General features: G+C 42.7%; 1 protein-coding gene across 1 annotated transcript in view; it reads right to left on the bottom strand.

Moving 5' to 3' along the window:
* Positions 1-491: 491 nt before the first annotated feature.
* Positions 492-18,529, bottom strand: part of PDCD1LG2 (programmed cell death 1 ligand 2) — a 57,032-nt gene continuing 38,994 nt past the window's right edge. Inside the window, exons 6-8 of the mRNA XM_068553986.1 lie at positions 16,755-16,892; positions 12,127-12,176; positions 492-572 (exon numbers count right to left, since the gene is read on the bottom strand). Of these exons, the coding sequence (XP_068410087.1) occupies positions 567-572; positions 12,127-12,176; positions 16,755-16,892 (194 nt within the window). The 3' untranslated portion in view covers positions 492-566. The remainder of the gene's footprint in view (positions 573-12,126; positions 12,177-16,754; positions 16,893-18,529) is intronic.

The raw sequence follows: 18,529 nt of genomic DNA, 5'->3' as shown, positions 1-18,529 counted from the left end.
TCAGATGCTTTCAAGATTCCTGTAAGCCATAAAACATGTCAATTATGGCTTGACTTTGTATAAAGCCCTGTCTGTGAGCTCGCCAGCTCAATAGGCTTGTCCACTATCCAGAGGAAACTACAGATAAAAGTAACTCTACTGGCAATCTGTCCACTTCTGTAACTGGAAATTTCCACTGGTCTCTGCTTCTGGAAATCACTTTGGAAACTTAGGGGGAAATAATTCCTTTTGTTTCCCGTCCAGAAGCAACAAAGAGCCTGAGGACACTCACTGGGGTGCAGCATCCAGTGTGGTCTTTTTCTAAACTGCAGTAGTGTGTGCTTGGAGCCACGGGCTGCAGGAGTGAGAGCCCGGATCAGTGGAGAGGTGGCTGCCTGACTTCCATAAGTACACCTTGGCAGGTGCTGCCTAGTCTTGCTGCAGTCTCCAGATTAAAGTGCTGGCTCACACAAAGGCATTTGAAAAGTGCACACAACAAGCTCTGCAGGCCAAGGGATTCTTGTTCAGAGTCTAGAAGTTTCTTGAGGATGTCCCATCAGGTCACTCCAGCTCATCAGGCCACAGATTCAGATCTGGGGAGAAAAGTCCACAAATAGGAAAATCGTTTTTCTGACCAGAAAATACATAACCTCTCAAAATCAGATTGGAGTGAGAAAACTGGAGTTAGAAAAAAACGCTCAAAAGGCAGCATGGCTTAAATCTTTCTTTCCACCCCCTCGACCATTGCCCTAGTCTAAATCTTCAGCCTTTCTCTCCAGACCTGTGGCAAGAGGCTTCTCTCTTCCGTACTCTGGGCTGTAGTCAGCTCAGCAATACTGGAGCAAAGTTCTTGGGGCTTCCCTATTCAGACCTTTTAGAATTCCGATTGTGCCAGATATTTCTGTTTGTTCCTGCAGATGCTCTCTCCACCCTGCTCTGTCCTGTTCATACTCCAGGATTGCATCACTGGCCTTTCTTCCCTCTGGTTTCCATTCCCTCAGTTCAGGGGAGAAAGGAGATTGCATCGGGGATAGGAGGGTGAGGTTGGAGTATCTCTTCCTCAGCCACCTTCTGGACAGTTTGCAGGTCAGTTTTATTCCTCCGTTAAAGCCCACAGCTCCAGTGGGCAGCCCTTTCCCATTGCTGTTCTCACCAGTGTTCTGGTAACTGCTCCCTCCCCTTTCCCCTTCAGGCTGAGGCTCAGTCATTGGTGCCTGCTCTTGCTAGTCTCAGGATGCCCAGTATCCCTCACTGGTTTCCCCTCATCCTGCTCATGTCTTTGTAAAGGTAAAAACTTGTAAACTTGCCTCAATTACCCCCCCTGTATGTGCCCTCTGTCTCCTGCTGAGACCTGACCAAGGCACCCACGCCCGGTGAGTAAAATCTAATCTCCTTTGCCCAGAATTCATGGCTCACGATATGGCCCCCAACAATCTTTCCCCTTATCCCACACCTGGCTCTATCTATCTATCTATCTATCTATCTATCTATCTATCTATCTATCTATCTATCTATTTATTTATTTATGGCTGTGTTGGGTCTTCGTTTCTGTGCGAGGGCTTTCTCTAGTTGCGGCAAGTGGGGGCCACTCTTCATCGCGGTGCGCGGGCCTCTCACTATCGCGGCCTCCCTTGCTGCGGAGCACAGGCTCCAGACGCGCAGGCTCAGTAATTGTGGCTCACGGGCCTAGCTGCTCCGTGGCACGTGGGATCTTCCCAGACCAGGGCTCGAACCTGTGTCCCCTGCATTGGCAGGCAGATTCTCAACCACTGCACCACCAGGGAAGCCCCTACACCTGGCTCTTGCCAAATGAGGATCACATGCCTTTTCCTTCAGATGCCTCATGTCTTCTGGTCTCTCTGCCTTCCCTCCCATGTCCCCTCTATCTAGAATAGTCTGCTATTTCTGTTTCTGCCTGGCTCAAATGTCACCTCCTCCATGAAACCTTTCCTCCTCCCTGATTATCCCCAGCCTAAAGTGGTATTTTTCCCCCTGTCTCTGAACTTTTGTGCATTATGTGTACCTCTTGAAAGCCATAGAGAACCATAAAAAACATAGAGACTTCTCACACCATTAAAAATCTATGAGCACCGGTGAGTGAGGCTACTCCTGATGCCTCCAGCCCCTCCTCCCTCCCTGGGACAGCTGTGCTCTGTGTGGAAAGGAAGCATGATGTGGGGTGGGCATTTCTGGGGATTCTGTGGCTAGATAAATAAGGTGGGCTTCAGAATAAAGTGATCATAGAAGATCACTTCTACTACATGATTTTCCAAATATGTTCCAAGAAGCACGAGGTACCTTAGAAGTCTTTGCAGGGACCTATGGAAGGGTCTTTATATCCTCTACCCCAATTCTACCACTGTTTTAATCTACTTTTGTGAGATAATAGAAAATATATATATTGGTCTCTGCCCCCGATTCCTGGCACAGAGTTCCTAAAACCTTTGTAATTTCCTAAGTGATAAGAGCACTAAGAGCATCTTTTCTTCTAATATTTGGTCCTGGTTCCTGACACAGAGCTCCTAAATCCCTTGGACTTTCCTGGGTGGTAGCAGTGTCTTTTGGTCTAGTGAGGTGACTCTTGGTGGGCTGCTGGATGGGTGCTGGTCACCACAAAGACTAAGCCATAATTAGAAGTTTGGAATTTTCAGCCCCACCCCCTATTCTGCAGAGAGGGCAGAGGGGCTAAAAATGGAGTTAATGATTCATCATGCCATTAAAAATCCCCAGAGGAAGGGTTTTGAAGAGTTTCTGGATTGGTGAACATGTGGAGGGGCTGGGAGAGTGGCACATGCAGAGAGCATGGAAGCCGTGTGTGCCCCTTCCCAAGTACTTTGCCCTACACATTTCTTCCACCTGGATGTTCATCTGTATGCTTTATCATATCCTTTTGTAATGAACTGGTAAACCTAAGTAAACTATTTTCCTGAGCTCTGTGAACGGCTCTAGCAAATTAGTTGAACCCAAGGAGAAGGCCGTGAGAATCTCAGATTTATAGCTGATTGGTCAGAAGTACAGGTGACAACCTGAATTCATGATTGGCATCTGAAGTAGGGTGGGAGCAGTCTTGTGGGACAGAGCCCTTAACCTGTGGGATCTCAAGCTATCGCCAGGTAGATAGTGTCAGAATTAAGTTAAATTGTAGGACACTCGCCTGGTGAGGCAGAGAATTGCTTGGTGTGGGGAAAACCTCCACACATCTGGTGTCAGATGTGTTTGAGTGTGATAGTAGTGTGAGAGTAAAGGAGGAACATAGGAAGATGACTCAAACTTTTCCTACTCAGTATATATAGGTTTTCTTTCTAATATCTCCTTTTTAAAGGCTTATAAAAAAAGATTGGGAACCACTGGAGTAGGAAGGGGGAAAGGAGACACATCCATGGTGCCATGACGGAATGCCAAGGTTGTGGTCAGTTCTCAGGTGGAAGTTCTTAGGGGGAAGACAAGAGACTCAAGTAAAAAAACAAAATAAAACAAAATGTAGAGATGGGATCAATTACTAGGGGGTATATAGAAAGCTGGCCTCTTTTATTTTAATTTTAACCCAAACTATGGCAATGAGAACAGTTTTTTGAGTACCTCATCTCCAATACTTCATTGTAAGACTCTTGGATGACTCATGTGCTTAATTCATCCTTATAATTCTCACATGGCCTACCTGACACAGAGTCTTTCAAATAGCAGACACAATACATGTTTTAGAGTGAACGAATGAATGAATAAATAAATAGTGTTATACTGGGGATCACAAGATCTTTTATTTATTTATTTTTTGTTATTATTTCATCAAGAAAGTCACTTAACATCCCTTAGCCCCAGTCTCACCATCTCTAAAGTGGAGAAGTCAGGCTACATGGTCTGGAAGCTCTAAGAAAGCATGGTTTGATGACTAGAATAACTCTTTTTTTTTTTCTTTTTAAAGGAAGCATGATACATATCTATGGTATCAGAATCCACTCCTCAAGTTATACTGCTTGACAGTTTGGTTGCCTGCATAATAGCAAGAAGCCATGGGCCTGAGCAGCATCACAAGTGAGTAAAGTTAGCGGCAAGAAGAACTTCCACAAATGGAAAGGGCAGTGTGCTACAGACGAGGACTCAGGAAGCCTGAACTCTGACTCCAGTTCCATCACTGAGTTATAAGATGACCTTGTGCAAATCACCTCATCTCTTACATTCTTGGAGCATGTATCCATCCCTTCTAGCTTGGCTGGGCAAAGAATCTCCGAAAGGAAACAAAGACATTGGTGTGTGTCCCTGAAAGGGGGGTATAGCATTTCTCTCCCTCAAGTTGATGAGGACCCAGTGAACAGCCCTACATAACGCATGTGACTACTGAGATATAGAGAGGTGAGTGCCGGATGGTTAAAAGGGCTTCAGAAAGCATCTTTCTTTATCTAACAGGCACCCCTGGGTACTAAAAAGTGATACTGGGATATTTAAAAATGTATTAAAGTACAAAGAAAATTCAGGAAACATAAAAGAAGAAAACAATACAAGTTTCCAGAACATAAAGACAATGATCATGGACATTTTAATGTTTTTACTTAACCTTTTTGGGAGAAAGGGGGTGTGGTGGGTATATTTAAAACATTTTTAAAATAGAGCATTAATTATACGGTGAGTATATTTTTATACCTTACTTTTTTTTTAATATAGAAAGCATTTTTCCGTATTATTATTTCTCAGAAATAGGATGTTAAATGGTAACATATGGTCTATTGTTTCCCTGTTGTATCAGTCAGGATAGACTAAATTATGCTGCAGGAACAAACAACTCTTAAATCTCAATATAATAAACAAAGATTTATTCTTCCTCACGCTCCATGTCCACTGAGGGTCAGCAGGGGGCCCTGTTATTTGTAGTTACTCAGAAACCCAGGCTGATATAGCAATCACTACCTTGAATGTTGTAGATGGAAAAAGAAAATATGGCAAGGCACACACTACCTATTATATCTTCTACCCCAAAGTAAAAAAGATCACTTTTGCTTACATTTAGTTGACCAAAGCAAGTCACATGACCACACTTAACTACTAATCAATCGCAGAGAAGTGCAATCCTAGTATGTACACAAGAGCAAGAGATAAAAGTCTTGCCAGAAGTATGTGCAACATGCACCCCAATGTTCACAGCAACACTATTTGCAATAGCCAAGACATGGAAGCAACCTAAGTGTCCATCAATAGATGAATGGATTAAAAAGATGTGGTATATGTGGATGTATGTATATATATACACACACACACACAATGGACTATTACTCAGCCATAAAAAGAATGAAATATTGTCATTTGCAGCAACATGGATGGACCTAGAGATTACTTTACTTAGTGAAGTAAGTCAGACAAAGACAAATATCATATTATATCACTTATATGTGGAATCTAAAAAGAATAATACAAAAGAACTTATTTACAAAACAGAAACAGACTCACAGACATAGAAAACAAACTTATGGTTACCAAAGGGGCAGGAGGGAGGGATAAATTAGGAGTACAGGATTAACAGATACACACTACTATGTATAAAATAGATAAACAACAAGGATTTACTGTATAGCACAGGGAACTATATTCAATATCTTGTAATAACCTATAATGGAAAAGAATCTGAAAAAGTATATATATCTGTATTACTGAATCACTTTGCTGTACAACTGAAACTAACACAATAATATAAATCAACTATACTTAAATAAAAATAGATTAAAATTAAAATTTAAAAAATGAAGTATGTCCAAAGGACATGCTCAGAGCAAGTCCCAAGACTTCATCTCCCGAGGTGATGCTGAGTAAGAACGTGAGGACCCAGGATGGCTCCTGGAAAGCCTGGAACCTAACACTGTCCCCACAGGGGTGGTTTTGGGGGTGAGGCAGACCTGGGGTGACAGAGAATGCGTGTGGGAGAGTGACAGCCCCGAGTTGGCTGGGCCTAAGCACTTCCCGGTGGGCTCTGTCTTCAGACTTCATGAAGCTGAGGTAAGAGTGGAGGTGGCCTTAGGTCGCTTAGTACAGGAAAAAGTACATCGAGGTGGGAGGAGGTGCAAAGCCTGGAAGAGCCTCTAGGTCAGGGGTCAGCAAACTTTTTCTGTAAAGGGCCAGATTATAAAAAATTTAAACTTTATGGGCTATACAGTCTCTGTGGCAATTACTCAACTCTGCCATCAGAAGCAGAGGAAGGGGTGTGAAATTTGGGGGGGTGGTGACAATATGAAAACAATGAGCATGGTTAAGTTTCAATAAAAATTCAATAAAAATTTTGTTTATAAAAACAAGAGGGGATTTGACCCCCTGGCTATAGTTTACCTACCTTTTTTTTGTTGATACATACCAGTGGATAGTAGAGTGTTAACTGTGGTTGATTCTCATTAATAGGTGCCTACTAAAAGTACTACAAATGTTCTAGAAATGATGATAAGTTATTCTTTTTTGAGCTGGCAAACTCAGCTAAAACAGGAGTTTTTAGTAGTGAGCCAAATTTGGTCAAAATCAGTCACCTTCTTTACATTTATCACAGAATAAACTAAAAGAAGTACCGACAAATGGACAATAAAACAAACACCAAATACCCAATAGTTTCATTAACAGTAATATCTCACTTCATTGCATTGACTAAGTAGACATAAAATATGTACACTTGGAAGCAGCCAGAAAATAATGCTGTGACCATGTGCTTAAGAGTAGTATAGGGCTTCCCTGGTGGCGCAATGGTTGAGAATCTGCCTGCCAATGCAGGGGACACGGGTTCGGGCCCTGGTCTGGGAAGATCCCACGTGCCACGGAGCAGCTAGGCCCATGAGCCACAACTACTGAGCCTGCGCGTCTGGAGCCTGTGCTCCGCAACAAGAGAGGCCGCAATAGTGAGAGGCCTGCACACCGCGATGAAGAGTGGCCCCCGTTTGCCACAACTAGAGAAAGCCCTTGCACAGAAAACGAAGACCCAACACAGCCAAAAAAAAAAAAAAAAGAGTAGTATAGACTGTGTGTACAATGCAGAGGGAAAAAGAAAGATGGGTGAGTTGGGGGAGAGAGTCTTACAGATTAAGAAAGGGAGTACAGTGTAGTGTATAGGCGTGGGCTCTGGACTGGGATACACGGGTCCATTTACTGGACCTTGTATTTACTAGCCATATGGCCTTGCACAAGTATCTCCTCATCTCTAAGACTGGAGACGGCGGGGGGAAGTATATACCTCATAGGGCTACTGTGAGGATTAAATGTTAGTACCTCTAAAGTGTTTAGAACAGTGGTCTGGCATTATAACAATAATAATGCTAATTATTATTCTATATTAAGATAGATCCTGCAAGAAGTTTGAATTTGGGTCCGCAAGAAGGAATGCGGAGGGCATTCCAGGCAGAAGATACAACATGAGCAAAGGCACAGAGGTAGGAATGAGCTTGGCATGGGAACAGGAGAGGGAGAAGGATGCCCTGAAAATCCATGCAAAGGAGTTTGGATCTAGTCTAGAGACAGGAGACTGGCATGATGATGAAAACAGTGTGGGGGGAATCGGACCTCACAGAGTGTGCCGGCTCCACTCAAGGGGACTTTCCAAAGCTATCTATACACTTTAAAATTTCTCATTGGGTGTTGGTAAGGAAACAAGATATTAGATAAGTCAAATCTATTTCATGTAATCTCTTCATTTTACTGAGAAGTAATTTCCAAAAACTGTAGTTTGATTTTATCACGTAATTTTTGACTACAAGTTTGTTTTTTTTCCCCCCTCTAGATCTACTCAGATATTCTTTATTTCAAAATACATAAAGTGGCAGAGTCTGATGCCACAGATGTTCTTTTGTTGCTGAAAGGTTGAGAGGCAGTGAGCTGAGAAAAAAATCCTGCTGAAATATACAAAAACCCCTAAATAGTTCGTCTGCATGAAAATCTGGGTGACAGCTACATGGATGAGCAGGTATTAGACAGAGCCCTGGTCATTTGGACAACTCCAATGACCAGAAAATAGATGGCCACATACTTCTATTTTTAAAGGCTCTGAGAGGTCTGATAACTTGACTTATTCCAGGCAACATGTTCCCCTCAACTCCTGATGCCGTGATGGTTAATTTTATATGTCAATTTGGCTAGACTAATGTGCCCAGTTGTTTGGTGAAATGTTAGTCTAGATGTTGCTGTGAAGGTGTTTTGTAGATGTGATTAACATTTACCGTCAACTGACTTTTTTTTTTAAAGATTTTTTTGATGTGGACCATTTTTAAGGTCTTTATTGAATTTGTTGCAATATTGTTTCTGTTTTTATGTTTTGGTTTTTTTGGCCCTGAGGCATGTGGGATCTTAGCTCCCTGACTAGGGACCGAACCCACACCACCTGCCTTGGAAGGCGAAGTCTTTAACCACTTGGACCGCCAGGGAAGTCCCTACCGTCCACCGACTTTAAATAAAGCAGATTACCTTCCATAATGTGGATGGGCCTCATTCAAACAGTTGAAGACCTTGAGAGCAACAACTGAGGTTTCTCAGAGAAGAAGGAATTCTGCCTCAATACTGTAATGTAGAAATCCTACCTGAGTCCCCAGCCTGCTGGCCTGACCTATAGATCTGGGGCTCGACATTGCACCTTCAACTCTTACCTGAGTTCCCAGCCTGCCAGCCTGCCCTACAGATTTCATACTTTTTGGTCTCCTAGTGGTTCTGTGGTTCTGTTTCTCTGCAGAAGCCTGAGGTACCCCTCACCCCCAACAACACGTACCAAGTTTTCTTGGCTGTCCAAACACTGGGCCCCAGACCTAGCCTCTTCCTATTTCTCAAATCAGTATCTCCATGTCTGGCTCCCTCTTCTTCCCAGGGGATATTATCCAAAGCATTAAATCTGTTCTAAATAAAGAGTTAATAACTGATGAGCAACTTTTTAGGGAGAAAATTAAAAAGCATCTACTGAAAATCTAACACATTGGTATTTGTCTTGACAAAACCATAAAACACTATGCTAAGTAAAAATGAGTAATTTTGTTCCTTTAATACTTCATCACTAGTGATCATCAGTCAAGTTCTACATTTTATGCAGCTCTAAACATGATTACAAAGACTTGGATCAATCTGAAAATAACTCTGAATGCAACTGAAACATGTAGAACACAAAATAATGTCATGTATGTATGTACATGACAAAGATGAATGGAAATACAGATAAACGCATAATTGTTTTTTTTTAAAAATATATTGTCAAGAACCATGACTTTTCCCACCCCACACCCAAGGCAGACATTATTCATTCATCAATCGCCACACTTTCCACCTAGAAATAGTCTCCCAAACCATCCTTATCTCTGCTCTAGGCATTCCCTGCACCTGACATGAGGCCTGTTTGCCCTTCTGGATTTGGTCCAACTTTCTCAATTTACAGACGACAAAACTGAAGCACAGGGCTTCCCTGGTGGCGCAGTGGTTGAGAATCTGCCCGCCAATGCAGGGGATACGGGTTCGAGCCCTGGTCTGGGAAGATCTCACATGCCACGGAGCGACTGGGCCCGTGAGCCACAATTACTGAGCCTGCGCATCTGGAGCCTGTGCTCCGCAACAAGAGAGGCCGCAATAGTGAGAGGCCTGCGCACCGCGATGAAGAGTGGCCCCCGCTTGCCACAACTAGAGAAAGCCCTCGCACAGAAACGAAGACCCAACACAGCCATAAATAAATTAATTAATTAATTAAAAACAAAACAAAACAAACAAACAAAAAAATGTGATGTTTATCACTTCCATGCTATTTTTGTACTTTTATATCACATGACTGTTTCCCATAAACACTACTTAGGGGTTGTTTGCATGTTTTTAAACTCTCTGTCATTGGTAATCTTCTATCTGTATCTTTCTGTATCTGTCTTTCCTCTCCAAATTATATTGTTCAGATTTATTCATCTCAAAAATACATCTAGTTTTGGTGCTTTCATTTTAATTACTGTCTAGTCTTCCTATTCATCTTTTCTCCTATTGATTCATATTTGATTATTTCTAATTTGTTGCTATTATAAGTAATAGTACCAGGTACATTCCTATGTATGTCTTCTATGATGTATATCCAAGTGGTCCTGACTTATTTACACTGGACCACATATTCTCAGGTAAGTGCCAAGGAGGGGTGAGGGAGAAAGAGGAGAAGCATCACTCTCTCACCTCCCTGACTCTCCCTTCCTCCAGGTTAAAAGGTAGAGACTGTGACTATATATAATTGTGGAGGGGCGGGGGGCCGGGCAGGGAGAGGAGGGAATTAGTCCCATTTCTTTAACTTGATTTTGGATCAAGATAGTTACTCTATTTTGAATTTCAGACACCATTAAAAGAGGGTGTGGAATTTTTCTGTTTATAAGGAGCTGTACTGGTTAAAAATGACTGTGATACACTGTTAATCCAAGGAAGTCACTTTATAACAGTGCAATATTCAGACCATGTGGCAGGCCATAGGAAAGACATTTAGGCTGGCAGCAAGCCTTTGAGTGTTCAGTTCTTCAAATAGGTGTTTCTGCCTTCATTACTCAGATCCTAGGCTCTTTCCTGACAATATTTTCTCTCTAGGAAAGAGCTTGAAAACTGGTCATTGACCGGCTCAATTAGCCTACGGGCACGGTTTATTTAGTTTGTTTGGTATTTGAAATACTTTCAGCCAGCATTTAGTAATTAGGTCATTTTTATATAAAAATCTGGATTTCCATCTTCTCAGGCAATGTTAGGCTAGTGCTAAATTGACAGGGAATATACTCTCCAATTTGTTTAAATCCCTCCCCCACTTCCTATCAGGTTATACTAGACAGTGTATACTCATTTCATCACCTGCCTGGCCCTAGTAGGCATCTGAGTTTATTACCTCTGTGCTCAGGACTTCCACTATGCTTTCTTCCTTATGCTGAGCCATTGAAGGAGTCACTTATACAAACACCCTGACCTCGTGAAATTCAGACAAATATTGGGCCTCTCCCGTGGAAACTCACATGTAGGCCAAGCAGATCAATTTATAGGAATATAGGATTTTTGTTTCTCAAGAAATGAAAGCTTCCATCAGGCCTGCCAGTGTTGATCTGAAAGTCTTCTGAGTCAAGAAAATCTTGTTGCTGATTCAGAAAAGCTCAGGGTAACAGGACATCAAGTACAGTCCGGCCTAAGCTGCAATTCTTTCCTGGTGCTGTGCCCAGGGATGAGTATACAGTCACAGGATGTAGTTTCAAGAATCGCTTTCAGGGAAGTGGTGGAGACGGGGAGGGTGCAGGAGCCTCTTTTCATTTCATTCTTTTAAGTTTTATTTTGTGCTTATTAGCTGCCATGTCTGATGCATAAGCCAGACACAGACTCTGGTATTTGAAGGTTTTCTAGGGTTATTTTCACAATTGGTGCCTCTGGAATTTTGGGGATATATTCAACAGAATTCGAAAATGAACAGTTCTGAATATTCTGACTAGCTGATGCATAGTTATTTAGACATTTCTATGAATTGCCTATCATTATTTTGGTGACTCATAAACTTGTGTGTCACACCATGTGATCCCTAGATTACAGGGAAAGGCAGCTTTCCCAAGAAAGCCAGAAATACCCATTTTACAATGAGACCCAGGCCTGTTGGTCCCCAACACACCACTTCCCCAGGGTCTAAGCTTTTCATCCAACGAGCCTGAATGATTTCAGCAACCCTACTTCTCCTAACCTCCAGATCACATCCTCTCTCTTCCACAAAGTCCAGCTCCATGCCTGTCAACCTCATGACATACTTCCACATCCCCAGCAATGCCCTTGACACACAGCCCCCAACAGTGTACTTAACAACTGTTGCAAAAACATCAGCTGTTGATTGTGCCACAGTTGAATATCTTCTCCTTACTGTTAAATTTAACCATGCATCTAATTTTGTGAGCCCAGATGTCCTGTGCCTTATTTTCTAGGGGTACTTAGCAATACAGACAGACGAAAGGCTACACAGTTGTTCTGTGGCTATACAAGACACCATCTTGTTCTCCAAGAAAGGTATGGAACAACACAGGGTTGCAAGAAAAACGGGCTAAAAATGCCACTAACAGGAAGATTCTGCACGAGCCTAAACTATTCAGTTGCCCTTGGTGCATTAATATAGGTTATTTCTTAATTCACGATGGGAGAGGAAAGGGGGTGAAAAAGAAAAGAAAAATCATGATTACTCACAGCTCTGTCCACTTCTCTCCTTACCGTGGTGACAGATCTTTTTGTTGTGTCTGAAAAAGAAAAAATCCAGGGACGGGATAAGATTAACAAGGAAATAGTTCTGTTTATAGGCTAAACAATGGCAGAACAAAAAGTAAATCCAAATAAATCCACATATAGAAGTCCAAATGTCCACCGTGGTTTTAGACCTCAGGCTGAATACGACGTAAAACCATAACTCTTAGGAGAAAATTGTGAAGAAAGAAGGCCCCCACTTACTTCCCATTCTGTTGTCTGCCTCTGGCCCCCAGGTACTCAGAGGCTGAGGGGCTGCTAATTTGGGTATTCAGCCCAGGAAATGTCTCTGAAATTATCTCTCCCTGTTCTGCTTTAGTCTTGAATACCACTTCCTTCCTGTCTTCCCTAAACAGAGCAGAAGGTCTGATCAATTAATTTACTCTAAGGTATAAATGACATACTTGTTCAAAGTAATTCCTGGGGCAGAAGCACAAGTTCACATGATGGGATGCTGCTGACCACCGTTTCCCTGGTTTCATCTCTTTCTCAACCGCTGATTTCACACGTTCCCTCCCACTCTGATTTTCTTCCAGGGCTTGATGCCCATGTCCTGCAGTTGCCTGGGTTCCTGAACTCAATCCATCCCTAATTCTGCTTTTGCTCTGTACATCAGATTCTTTGTAACTCCCTCATAACCATTCTGACATTGGCCTGGACTTAGAGGGCTTCTATCCCACATTGCAATCTCCTCCAAGAGTGTTTGTATTTGAAAGGAGCCCAATGGTTAGCCTATAGAAATTGCCCTTGAATGTTGGAGATTGAGTGAAGGCCTCTAATGCCTGAGGTCAGTGCTGTCATTCTCTGTGGTTCTCATGCAAGCATTAGCCAGCATATTTGGCCTTTGGTTTAAATCCCTGCAAAGTCCTGGCTCAGTCTTTTAGGCAAGTGCCACTCAAAATGTGGTCCGTGGGCTGGTACCAGTGGGTGAACTGATTGTTAACAGTCCACGATGAGATAGATTTAGAAATCAAGTATAAACATTTAGAAATTTTTATAGAAATTCTTTTAATATGTTTTGTTTTTCAATGATATTTATTGAAATATATTATATTTATTGAAATATCATATTATATTTATTGAATCCAGTAGAAATTGGAAATACTGCTCTATCCCATAGAGTAGCTACTAGCCACATGTGGTTATTGAACACCTACAATATGTGAGCACTTAAAATATGACCAAGGACTTGAATTTTTATTTAATTTAAATAACCACATATGGCTACGTTGTACAGAGCAGGTTAGCATACATATCTGCACATGGGAGGTTAAATGTCTAAAATTTTGTTGAACGTCTATATATGCCAGGTAATGTTTTAGACACTGGATATATACTGATGAATAAGAGAAACACAGTCCCTGAACTCAGGAAATTTAAAGATTAGCAGATGAAGCAGAATCTGACATTGTTTTTGTAATAGAAGGCCAACTTCTTTTCTGGAACCCAGCAAGTCACCCTGGAGCCGTAAACTACTGAATGGTTCCTCTTAAGTGGAGATGGTAAACAGAACCCTTTATGGGCTGTCAACAGCCTCCCTATACACCTTGGTGTGCAGAGCTGGTTGCTGAGACATAGGTGGGTAAATTTTAGGAGCCAAAGAGCCTTCTGGGTGGACACGTTTATTTGACTCTGATAGATTTAGAAGTTTGGGACAGCAATGTCGCCAAGAGGAACTCAAGATAAGGCAGTTAGGACTGATGTCCCAGGCTCAATACAAAGGCTGAGTGCAGAAGAGGCTGGCTGGGCACAGCTGCTGTTAAGGCAGGAAGCCCCTTCTGCCACACCAGCCCATGAGAATCTTGCTTTAGGAGCAATGGCAGAACGTGTGAGGGGAGCCAGAAGAGTTGTCATCCTGCATCACTCTGGTCTGTGTGGGGATCTGGACTGGCAAGGGTACCTTTGTGTGGTGGACAGAGATACCCAGAGGGAACAGAGATGTTGCACGGCAGTAGAAACAGCTGCAGCTCAAAACCAGTGCCCTCTGGTGAACTGACCTAGCTCCCCAGTAGCCTTCCTGCCTGTTTTGAAGCAGCACTGACCCTGGGGGATAAGCAAGCCTCCTGACAGTCTGTGGGAGGTGGGGAAGTACATACTGTAAGAGGGAGACACTGGACTTCTTGCTGAGGTAGGCAGGTGGGTACTTGAGGATGTGGAAAATTAAAAGGGATGCAATTCCATTTATAGCCCAAGCTATTAAAACAGGCCCTATGTATGTAATGTGTGCTGAGTGTATTGAAAGGAGAAGTAGGTGCTGTGGAAATATCTAACAAGGGATTTGAAGTAATGGGTGTCGTGAGGGAGTAGAGTCAGGGGTGGGAGTAGAATCAGGGAAGGCTTGATGAAGTGACAGCTTAGCTAAGATTCAAAGGATGGCTCCAACTCAGGTGGGCAAAGAAAAGAAAGTATTCTAGAAAGAGTGAATATTATATGAGAAAACTCAGAACTGCAAGAATGAGATACCTCTGAGGACGAGACAATTCTGTACGGCTAGAGCTTGGAAAATGAGGGTACAAAGCCAAGACGTGAGTCATATGACCAGGGGCTTGTTGGGATTTCACCCAGTGAGCAGTGAGAAGCCACGGAAGAGGTGTGAGCAGAGGAGACATGGTAGATTTGAGAATTTAAATGCCTGTTCTAGCTAAATTGAGAGGCAGGAGTGGGTGCAGGGAGACAAGTAGGAGGGTTCTGCTCTAGCCCAGGTTGAACCACAGTCGTGGCAGTGAGGTTGAATCAATAAGCTGGAAAATGTTATTCTCATATTGCTTCCTGCATCAGATGGAAAAAACACCTCAAAGAAGTTGAGTGATTCGTACAAGATCATAGAGCCAATATGTGGGAGCACCAGGTCCAGACCTAGCTTCTGTCACTGGTTTAAAGCTCTATCCACAGTACCAGAACTTCTCAAGCTTCTTCTGTGACGTGAGTTTGCGTACATGGCAGACGCATTTCCACACGTGTAAACGTGTACTCCCTTGGAAGAAAGCAGATCCCAAAGCACAAGAGTTAGAGATGGGGGTTATTACATAGGCAGCGGTGATTTCACTCTCGTTCATTAAAAACAGAAAAGGAATCATTTGAAAATGTATTCACTTACCTCTTATTAGTAACAAATCTCTCCCACTCCAGTTGGGGCCTGAGACTTGCACCCAGCTTGAAGCTACTGATAGCTTCACTTACTCTTGAGATTGGAATGGGGGATGAGGGGAGGATTTCTTTTTTCTGCTCTATCTTTAAGAAATGTGGCTCCATTTCATTTTCCCAAAGAGAGTAGGGACAGAAGACTCTGCTGCTCATTTCTGAGGTGACTAATGGGCTCTCAGGTCCCAGGTCTGGAACCTTGGTTATAAAGTTGTTTCTGAGAGGTACGTATGAGGGAGGTAATAAAAGAATGCAGAAGGTAAGATTCTGATGGCTGCATCTGTCATGACTCTCTGAGGTCATAGATTTGCAGAAGTGATTCTGTTTAGTCAAAGTTCTTTGGGGCAAGACCCTGTAATTCCTCCTTTATGGTGAATTGCCCTTCCCTTCCACTTCTATCCCCTCTCTCTCTCCCTGCCCCATTTTTCCTCCTTTCCTCCCTCCCTTCTTCCCTTCTTCCTTCCTCCCCAACCCCCCTCTTTCTTTTGACAATAGTTCTTGGATCCTGGATTCCACAGTAGAGGGTTTTGTGGTTAATACCCAAGCTAATGCACACATACGTCAAAGGAAAAATTATGACAATATTTCACGACAGATGAGACTATAGAAGTTAGACTGTAGATGTAGGATAACAATCACCTAAAAGCCCCCCAATTCTCAAATAGTGACCATTCCAAATTCCTACTGAATTATTCCCAGATGCATTTTCCTTTTCTATAGGCCATGTTTAGATCTTGGGAGGAGCTCACTGGGTGCTGACAAAGGAACAGTTTTGGAAAGCACCAGATAGGCCTGCAGGTATTCTGGCATGGGCTCAAAGACTACAGGCATGCTCTGTCCCAGCTGTCACAAGAGAATAGGAATGGGTTGGTGAGCATGTGACAGGCTGAGGAGGGAGCTGCTGAAAGACCTCAGGGCACCACCAATCATGTGCTTTCCCTACCCCCAGATGGCCTCATACTTTTTTCCTTTCCTTACCCAACCAGAAGATTCAGATTCTTGTGGGGAGGAGGAGGGCTCAGCCCAGCTCAGACCCAGAATGGAGAAAGGAGGAATGAGAACTAAAGGAATCCTCATAAAGGATCCTCGCATCTTCCCACGAGTGAACTCTGACCACATAGTCATCTGTATTGCGAAAATAACACTGATTTCACGAGGCTAATGACATTTTCTTGGCTCAAAGATCACAGCAAACAATTTCGGCCACAGGAGCAAAACATTCCTTTAAAAATATTCAGTGTAAAGATTCCAGCTCACTGAAGACTGGAGCCATTTTTTTCTGGGGGTAAAATCATCAGGAAAAGCCCAAAGCAATTCATAAGCCTTGAGTGGACTTAGTTTGAAGCTGGGAAGCTGTAGGCCAGTGAGGCCAAGCAGAGCCTCACACTGCAGACACCCAGTCCACTCGGTTACCATGAATGAAACTCACTTACCTTTTCCAGAATAAAACGTTTGGCAGAGCCGTTTTCTTAGGACTATCATTGTGGCTATGAACATTAAAGCAATGATGAAGGAGAGGATGAAAAGATGAAGCAGTGAAGATGGAGGGATCTCGGGGGATTCCATATCACCTGGAGGAAAGAAAAGCACCAGAATCCCATTACATGTTAGCTTAGAGGTAAACCAACAAGTTGGCCAAATGACTGGGTTATAACCAACATGGCCAACTTGCATCGAGCATTTACTCCATGCCAGGTACTGTCCTATGAATGCTGTATATATATGAATGCTGTATGTATAAGAATGTTGTATGTATTAGCTCTTTTACTCCTCACGACAACCCTATGAGGCAGGCTCTACTATGACCCTCATTTTACTGATGAAGAAAGTGAGGCACAGAGACCTTTCCCAAAGTTATACAGTAAGTGACATAGCTGAGACATAATCCAGGCTGCCTGGTTCCAGATCCCATGCTTTTCATCATTCTGATACACCTATCATATTATATCTTCCTTCCTTCTTTCTTTCTCTTTCTTTCTTTCTTTTCTTCTTTTCTTTCTTTCTTTCTTTCTTTCTTTCTTTCTTTCTTTCTTTCTTTCTTTCTTTCTTTCTTTCTTTCTTTCTTTCCTTCCTTCCTTCCTTCTTTCTTTCCTTCCTTCCTTCTTTCTTTCTCCCTTCCTTCCTTCCTTCCTTCGCTTCCTTTTTCTTCTTTCTTTCCTTTCTTCCTCTCTCTCTCTCCTTCTCTCCTCCTTCATTGTCTCTCTTTTTCCAGTAGGATAGTCCCTCAGCCCAAATATATCTCCCTGCTCCACTGCCAAGCACTCATGGTGCTTAGAATTTTTACCATCAGTTATTCAATCTCCAGGATTAACAGGATCATTTTGAAAAAATAGAATATCATACCTTAGCGTGAACCACTACAACTAGCCCTTTTCCTTGTCTCAGCTAATCAAGGTTTGACAGTGAGGAAAAGATGAATTAGTAGAGAGGTGGATGAGAAGAGTAATTTTGGAGGTTGGGGGAAAGCCTTGTAAAGGAGAGCACTGGTTAGAATGAGGGGCCCAGACTGACAAAAGGCAGGCCTGGAGGGGCATCCACTGTAGGGAGATGGAAGGGTACCCAGGGTAAACTGTGCCCTTTCCAAAAGGCTGAATTTTGCCTCATGGAGTAACTCATAAAGAATAAACATAACAGGGAATTCCCTGGAGGCCCAGTGGTTAGGAGTGTGTGCTCTCACTGCTGAGGGCCCAGGTTCAATCCCTGGTTGGGGAGCTAAAATCCCACAAGCTGTGCGGCGCGGCCAAAAAGAGAAAAAAGAACATAACAGCCTGGTCCAAGAAAAACCTGGCAAAACTGCTCATGAGGAAGGGCTCAGTCCTGCCAACTGCCCTCCCCCTCCCCCATCATAGTGCTGTCTGAGCATCACAGACAGTTTTAGCTGAGAAGGGATCAGATATCATTTAATGTGAGGCCTTCGTTTTACAGTTGAGGAAGTAAGGCTCTGAGATGCTAAATTATCTATAGGGTCATCACTGCTAAATAAGTGACAAAGCCAGCATTGCAAACCTAGATCTGTCTGATCCAAAGCTCAGGCCCCACAGATATTTGTCTCTATCCTTAAGATTGTGGTGAACATTAAGAAAAAAAAAGCATTAAGAAGTCTGGTTCATCTACACATTGGATAATCCATATATAAAATTTTTAATTGAGGTATAATTGTCATATAACTTTATATTAGTTTCAGGTATACAACATAATGATTTGATAT

Source organism: Eschrichtius robustus, chromosome 10 (assembly GCF_028021215.1).
Source record: "Eschrichtius robustus isolate mEscRob2 chromosome 10, mEscRob2.pri, whole genome shotgun sequence".
NCBI classification, from domain to species: domain Eukaryota; kingdom Metazoa; phylum Chordata; class Mammalia; order Artiodactyla; family Eschrichtiidae; genus Eschrichtius; species Eschrichtius robustus.
Note: the sequence above shows the minus strand (reverse complement) of the source record. Positions and strands in the feature narration are given on the sequence as shown.